General features: G+C 40.9%; 1 protein-coding gene across 1 annotated transcript in view; it reads left to right on the top strand.

The window, feature by feature from the left end:
- The window catches only part of LOC145415547 (lachesin-like), a 19,746-nt gene extending 11,570 nt beyond the window's left edge, over nt 1–8,176 (top strand). The window contains exons 2-10 of the mRNA XM_080284770.1: nt 1,380–1,504; nt 1,962–2,166; nt 2,621–2,773; nt 3,864–3,992; nt 4,620–4,754; nt 5,390–5,539; nt 6,150–6,203; nt 6,582–6,773; nt 8,154–8,176. Coding sequence (XP_080140896.1) covers nt 1,380–1,504; nt 1,962–2,166; nt 2,621–2,773; nt 3,864–3,992; nt 4,620–4,754; nt 5,390–5,539; nt 6,150–6,203; nt 6,582–6,773; nt 8,154–8,176 — 1,166 coding nt within the window. The remainder of the gene's footprint in view (nt 1–1,379; nt 1,505–1,961; nt 2,167–2,620; nt 2,774–3,863; nt 3,993–4,619; nt 4,755–5,389; nt 5,540–6,149; nt 6,204–6,581; nt 6,774–8,153) is intronic.
- Nucleotides 8,177–8,585: the final 409 nt, after the last annotated feature.

The following is an 8,585-nucleotide window of genomic DNA, read 5'->3' as shown; positions in this document are numbered from 1 at the left end:
ACTCCCACGACTGCTGAAGATTCTGTTCAATACGGATTAACTTTTTCCGGAGTTCTAGTTCAATACTATTTCCTTTTACTTTTCTGATGGTGTTACATAAGGATTTTCATTTATATTTAGTGTACTGTTCCCGTAGACGCATTAGTAACCCCTTCACTATGAGAATTTCTAGAAGTAACTACATACGGGAGACGGTAGAAGGCATAAGGTAACCTTCGGTAATATTCTAAGACATGGTAAACTTCTGTGATGGTGGTAGTTATGATGATGATGATGACTACTTTCTGTGTGGTACGTTATAGGCAAAATATTCACACACACACACACACACACACACACACACACACACACACACACACACACACACACACACACATTCACAGTTGATCTCACTACAAACACCTATTCCTTATTTGTAATTTGCCAACTTAAAGCCATGTTTCTTTCCCTCTAAAGGTGAGTAAAATCGTCTGCAGGTAGGAGGAATAAAATCAATACAAATCCATCACCACAATGATTAAGCTAAAATCGCTTTGGTTAGGCCTGGTTCGGTTCTGCTAGGTTCAATTAACTTAAATTCCCGGCCAAGTTAGGTCAGGAAATTAGCTAAAATAGTTGTTCAATAAGGTTAGTGTAGGACGATGGAATGTGGGGGAAAAAACAAAGTGTAAAGAAAACCGCGGCGAGATATGATAAAGGCGAACGCTCAATCCTACTCTGGGGAACGTGGAAGGAGAGGAGGGGAGATGGAAGGAAAAGTTAAGCGAAGGAAGGAAGGAAGGTGGGAGGGGAAGAAGGAAGGAATGTGGGAGAAGAGGAAACTGACAGATGAGGAGGAGGAAAGAAGGAATTGACAGCCGCAGAAGCAGCAGAAGAGGAGGAGGAGGAAGAGGAGGAGGAGGAGAGGAAGACGGAGACAGGAGGAGGGGAAAGTGTCGATCCCCCCCCCCTCACCGCTCTCTGACACAATAATATTCGCATCTTCCCTGGATATTACCACATTCCAGAGTGCTTACTTTCAACCAAAATAATTCACTACGAGGCCTTTTATTTCGTTATTACCCACAAAAAATATTACACAGCTTAGACAAGAGCTCTCGAAGGGAAGAGGTTACTGACGACTAGATCTAAATTCTAGTTCCAAAATTCTATCTAATAAAACTGTCAAATGGAAGAGGGAGTGAAAAGGGTTGAATATTAGTCATGGTAAGATGCTCTGAGATGGTTTGGCTTTATGGAGAGAATGGAGAATGATGGATTGCCTTTAAGATCACGTCGACTAACGAAGCCCCCTAACACCTTTTCCTAACCTGACCTTATGTCCCAACTTAATCACATGACATGAAACATCTGACCTAACATGCCCTCCCCCTCAACAGGCAGTGGTCACGTTGGCATGAGTCCTGGTCCCCCTCAGTTTGTGCACCCAGCCCACAATGTTACGGTGGTCGAGGGTCAGCAGGTCACTCTTATATGCTCCGTGGCCAACTTACAAGGTTATAAGGTCAGTATAATTCCTTACCTGGGTAAATAATTACTTTTTACCATGTACAAATGCAAGTACTATCCCAATTTGGGGAGACTGCTCATTAGAAGGATTTACGAATTACTCATTAGAAGGATTTACCTTCGTTTTTTTTTTTCTTCTTCTTTCAAATGTTGTAAAAATGCACACGCCGCGGGGGATGACTATATATCCTCAATTCAACTGACATCACGAAATCTGGTGTTACAGCCATCTTTTGGTGGTGGAAGGAAACGGTAGCTGTGTAGCTCCGATATACAACATGTCTGACTGGTTTGTTCCATCCTCCTGCATTTAACAGAAGGCGGCTTTGGCTTCCTGGTTTTCGAGTGTCCATCCGCAGACCCTACTTGTAATCAATTCCAGTGCAATGTAGTTCAAATCAATCTAACCCAGCCTAGCCTAACACAGCCAAAATCTAAACTTATCTCAACAGCTGGCCTGGGTACACGAGGAGTCTCAATCCATCCTAAGCATCGGGGACCAGCTGTACACCCGCAGTCCCCGGCTTTCCCTGAGGGGTGAGCCAGGCACCTCAGCACTCACATTGGCACCCGTACTATCCCACGACAGGGGCTACTACATGTGTCAGATTAACACACAACCCATGACCTACACCAGGAGTTACTTACAGGTCCTCGGTAAGTACTTAAGCAAACAGATTAACATACCAAGAGCAATTTGCAAGCTCAGTAAGTTCTGGTGCTGATAATCAACTACATTGACACAGAGCCCATGACTTACAAGAGCTACTTAGTCTTCCCTAAGTACTTAAGCAGATACTAACAAAATGTACGCCATTAATCGAGGCTAATTTACTGAAATTAAACAATTACACCAAGAACTATCAAATGGCTTTTTTTTTTTTTGACTAACAAGATTTGTATCACAAGGGTAATTTCAGTGGCTGAAAGACTTGTTAAAATCGACCTACCTATCTATATACGGTATATATATATATATATATATATATATATATATATATATATATATATATATATATATATAAACACTTGTCTACAATAAAATGTTATAGCAATAACAGAAGGCAGAATTAAAATTACTAATCTCTTATCTCCCCCCCTCCCCTGCAAGTGCCCCCATCCCTAGAGGAGTGGTCCGGGTCATACGTGGAGGCGCGTGAGGGTGCCACCGTGACACTCACCTGCCGTGCCAGGGCCTTCCCGCCACCACTCATTACCTGGAGGAGGGCAGACGCCGACCCGATATTCAGGTCACCACGCACAGGTCAGATAACACCACGCACGGTTAGTGATCGCGTCAGCTTTGTTAGATTTGGCTTGGGTGCGTCAGGTTTGTTCTGGTCAGGTTAGAAATCGTCTGGCTTACTTATTTTAGTTTCCTTTAGTTTACCGTACAGTGGATAAGTCTAGGTTTACGAAGTTCAGGACATGCTATGAAAGTCTAGGTTTTGTAAGGTTTGGTTCCATTACAATAACTAGGGTGGGCTGCGTGTGATTAACTGTACTGATGCAAGGTTGGGTTAGCCGAGAATACGCCATGGGATGTTACCTATTAGCTGGTTTGGTGCAGCTACCGGGGTATGACCAGATTTCATGTAGTGAAAGCCGATTTTTAATTATGTTACACAGTTAAATACATACATATGAAAGAGAAAGAGAGAGAGAGAGAGAGAGAATCATACATGTTAATGAAAACTCATAACAGGGTACACCACACTTTCTCCTTTCGCCAACTCTTTTAAAACTCTGGTGAGTCAAAAGGTGGGTCAGATGCCTTAATTAGCAGGTGAGGCGGCGGGGCCACTCAGGTGTGTCAACAGTGGCAGGTGATTTAATGAGCCTCGAATTTAGACTGCGGGAGGAGCAGGGAGGGAATGGTGTGTGTGTGTGTGTGTGTGTGTGTGTGTGTGTGTGTGTGTGTGTGTGTGTGTGTGTGTGTGTGTGTGTGTGTGTGTGTGTGTGTGTGTGTAAGCCTAGTAATTACCTATCAGTGCAATGAAGTATGTCTAGTTTCCTCGTCTTACACAATATCTTAATTCCTCTGGCCACTGACACCCTCCCTCAGCATAATAACACTTCGCAGTCAGAATCAGTGCACTTTAAATTAAATGCTTTAAATTTAAAAAATAAAATAAAAGTCCTATCAGATATTCTTTGGAATGAACAACTTTCGTATTTATATATATATTTTTTTTTTTCGATATACTAAAAAGTCCACGTCCATTTAAAACCTAATGAACTGTGCTTTGGGTCAACGCACGATAAACAAGCTACCCAAGTTACCTTCCCCCTCCCTATCTATCTATATCTATCTAATCTTCCTCTATCTATCTAACCTATATCTCTCCTCGCAGTGTGGGTGGTGGAGGGGGGCGACCTGGTATTCCACAGCGTCAGGAGGGAGCACAGTGGGGCCTACACCTGCCACGTGGACAACAATGCCACAGCCCCACTCTCACGCACCACACACCTCACTGTTACCTGTGAGCTGGGATGGGATGGGATGGGATGAACTGAGATGAGACTGCATGAGATGAGATGGGATGAGATGAGATGAGATGGGATGAGATGGGATGGGATGGGATGGGATGGGATGGGATAAGATGAGTTGGGACTGGACTGGATTTAATGAAATGGAAATGGATGGTACATTGGTATGATAAGGTAAGGTAAGGTATGGTAAGTTATGGCAAGGAAAGGTGAGGTAAGGCTAGGTATGATATGGAATAAGATTAAATCTTGCTGGGTTATTTCGAATACACCGTTTAGCTGGGTCTAAAATCTGCAAATATGGGATGATTTGGGTTAGACGCGACTGGCATTCAGCGAGTTAAATCAGCTTGCATCTGGGTTGCGGTTATTATTAGCTTGGTGTACTTGGCTCGTTCTGGTTAAGTTCAACTATTTATGATGGCATAACAACATAAACTAACTTAACAAAACAGCACGACCTGATCTAACCAAACTTAATTTAATCAAACATATCATAACAACCTGATAGCCTAACCTGATCTGACCTAATGTAACCAAATCAACAATATCATTCCTCCCCTGTCGCATCTAACCTAATCTAATAAACAATCCAGTAATCTCCCGGTCATCCTTTTCAGACGCGCCTGTGCTGTGGCTGGGTCGTGAACGTGTGGGTGGTGTGAGGGGCGGTGATGTGACCCTTAATTGCTCTAGCGAGGCTAACCCACCGCCACACCACTACTGGACCGTGCACAACAAGAATATCACAGCAAGTACGACCATCTATCTATCTATAGCCATACGCCTTAATCCTGTATGGGGTGGCCACAAACAAATCACCTCTGTATCACCCTATCCCCTGCCACTTAGCTGTCCTCCCCCTAACTTACACCCTTTCTCTCATATACCTCTCCACTCCATACATCCATCTCATCCTTGGTCTCCCCCTCCCTCACATACACTCATAGTTAGTCCCCAGTTATTTTTTATTTGCTTTTTATTTTTCTAACAAAGAAAAAGTAAGCCAACAATAAAAAAAAAAGCACTGAAATTACACTACTGCTTTGTTCTGAATATTTGTATCTCCCTAACAGTTCATTACAAGATCCCTGATTAATCCCTCGTACACGTCCTCACATTCTAAAACCCAATCTTAATTTTCAGTTTACAGTTTTAGTGTACTGGCTTTTAAGGTATTGCATAGGCATTCAATCAGGTAAGAGAATTATAAAGGAATACAATCTATTAACAAAAAATTCTAATGCCAAGAGTCCTATAAGCAATGCAGTCTTATAAAAAAAAAAAATCATGCCAAGAGAACTATAAGCAACACAGTCTTAAAAAAAAAAAAATAAAAAAAAAATAAAAAATAATAATAATAATAATAATAATTTCTCTTTGCCAACAGACTCCAAGTACCGTGTGCGAGAGGAGCGTGTGGGAGGGAGGAGTGCCATACTACTGACAGTGCGAGGACTCGACATCAGGGACTTCACATCCTACCACTGCCATGCCATCAACCCCACCGGCCATGCTAGGGGGTCCATTACATTATATGGTAAGGTGGGACGGATAGAGATGGATGGATAGATGAGGATATACAGATGGAGGGGGTGAGAGGACAGAAGGATGGAGATGGATGGATGAGTAAATGGATAAAATATATGAATGAATGGGTAAATGGGGATAGATAAACAGATGGATGGATGAGTGTACAGTGGGGACATGGATGGATGGATGGTTAACTGGATATACTGTATATGTATCAATGAATGGAGGAATCGATGAGTGGATAACCGTCCGGATGGGTGGAGGACAGTATAGAGCGTGATACATTTCCTTTCATTTCAGTGGCCAACACCTTTGACCCATACCTACATACTGGTACTTGTATCTGAATTTAAATTGCCTAAGGTCATAGCTACCAGAAAAAATATATATAAAAATAAAAAAGTTAACGGCCTAGATAGACAGACAGCTGAGCAAGACACGGCTATATACAGTATGATACAGTACTTGGGACATCATCAGGGGCCACACCATTCCATACAAAAGATCATTATGTACTGCCTTTTACATCACAGCCGCAGGTTTTTGGTTTACACACATGCTATCATCGGCAAAATGTATATAATAGGCTTCTGATGACGACGGTGATGATGTTTCAGAGCTGAGGGAGAAGGTTGTGACGATACCAACACCTCCAACAAGACCTTATACGGGTGAGTGCAAAATGCAGTTTGATTCAACCCCTATTCCTTTCATTATATAGCATTCAATTATTGCCACCACCACAAGATTTCAAACAGCCTGGGGGAACCTGCATGTAAAGGGGTTTGTTCCACCAGTTCCAAAAGTCTGTTGTACACTGAAGAAAATTATATGGAGACAGCATAAGTAAATTTTAAATGTCCTCAATGTGAAGTGGTTAAGGTAATTCTGAGTTAATGTGGTGGTGATGATGATAATTATGGTAATTAATAATAATGGTGATGATGATGACAATGATACTGATGACAGTTACGATAATAATAAAAAAATAATAATAATAACAGTACTGTAAGAATAACAAAAACAACCTCCTTTTCTCTTCCCAACAGAACCAGTACCACGGCACCCATACACACCCCACCCTACAAGCACCTCTATCCCTACACCCACCAACAGCCCAGATCCCGATGAGAACAGCATACAGTGGCAAGTTAACCGGGGCTCGGGGCGTGCCAATTATAGGCCCAGGGGGGGTTACAGAAGGCGTGGGGGAAGGAATGAGACTCTGGTGGTGGGGGACAGTGTGGTGGGGGGTGGGGGAGGGAGGGGAGGGGTGGGGAAGGGCAGGGAGTGGAAGTTTGGAGAAATGGTCATGTTTGTTTTTGTTGGCCTTGTGATTGTGTGAGGTTCATGGCCTAAGACAGCGTACTCACAATCCAAAAATTATGTTAGATTTTAAAAAGTGAATAAAATTTTCTCAATATGGTACATTCATGTAGGTTGAGAAAGCACCCATGAGCTAAAAAAAATTATACAATACAGTACAGTACTTATGTTTAAAAATTATTAAAATCCTTTCAATATGGTACATTTTTGTGATCCGAAAGTAGCCATAAAAGAAAACAAAAAAAAAGTCCCTCACTCTTCATGGGTGTTGGGTAGTAGATATAACTGTGAACTGAGAGAATCTACAAATACTGCACTGAAAACCCATCTGAAAGGGCCTCAACAGCCATAATATGAACCCATGTACTGTATGTGATTAGCCTAATACTCCTTTGTAGTGCCCTAAAACATCGCCAGATATTACAATATACTGTACTTGCTTGGATGATTCAACATGACACGCTAGTAAATCATAACATATACCTTCAACGGTATTTTTTGATGACTTATTCAGCCTCAAATAAACCAAAGCTTGCAGTGTCAAAACAGCGAAAACCAAGGGATACCTGTTAATCCTCTCATTACTGTAGATCCATTTACAAATGTAGCAAGTATGTAGGTTAACTGTACTCAATAAATACAGAAATACATATCCCTGCAGCCTAGCGTGGTCTTTAAAAAAAAAAAAAAAAAAAAAAAAAAAAAAAAAAAAAAGTGGTTAACTAGCATAAAACATAAGACGTCCCTGGTGTGATGCAGTCTACAGCTTATATAAATTCCTTAATATTAATAAAAATCACTATTATAAAAAGCTACATCTTGTATGTTTCAATAATTCTGTTAAAGTACAAAATTCCGAATTCCAGGCATTACAGCATGATTACGGTTGATTTATCAGTGGCGCTTTTTTTTTTTCTTTCTTTTTTGAGCTAAACAAATAAACGTAACATGCAAGTCTAGTGACAAATATGATTATCCTGGTTAATATGGTGACAAATATGATTATCCTGGTTAATATGGACTGAGAAAATGTTGCATGAACTAAATAATGAATTGAGTTACACGGTCTATTCAATAGTCTATAGCTACTGTACAGGATCAATTCTAACTGGATGAATATACAGTACTTTAGCACAGATTATAAAAGTTCTATACGAAAAATTAATATTGTTGTACAGTACAGTGTATGGAAGGTGACAAAGATTAGCTGTTTAAACTTTTCTAGTATTCTTAGGTGAAAAGATAGACATATGACTATATGCTCAGTAACTGTTAAGCTTTCTTTAACCGTACAGGTGTGGATGAGAAACATGTGTAATGATTTTTAGTAATGAAAAGTATGAGTACCATATATGGACAAGTGTGTGTAGCTACTTAAGGCTTACAAATGTCATGCTGGGAGAAGTAAACTGTATACATACCTATACACTTACACTTCTATCTTCTGTGGACACACCTGTACACCTACACTTCTATCTTCCGTGTACACATACCTATACACCTACACTTCTATCTTCTGTGTACACATACCTGTACACCTACACTTCTATCTTCTGTGTACACATACCTATACACCTACACTTCTATCTTCCTATATACATGTACCTATACACCTACACTTCTATCTTCCTGTGTACACATACCTACACTTCTATCTTCCAGTGGACACATAGCTGCAGGCCTACACTTACATCTACCTGTGTACACATACTTGCAGGCCTACACTT

Source organism: Coenobita brevimanus, chromosome 103 (genome assembly GCF_032717465.1).
Source record: "Coenobita brevimanus isolate Jiangsu-jjx chromosome 103, ASM3271746v2, whole genome shotgun sequence".
Taxonomy (NCBI): Eukaryota; Metazoa; Arthropoda; class Malacostraca; order Decapoda; family Coenobitidae; genus Coenobita; species Coenobita brevimanus.
Note: the sequence above shows the minus strand (reverse complement) of the source record. Positions and strands in the feature narration are given on the sequence as shown.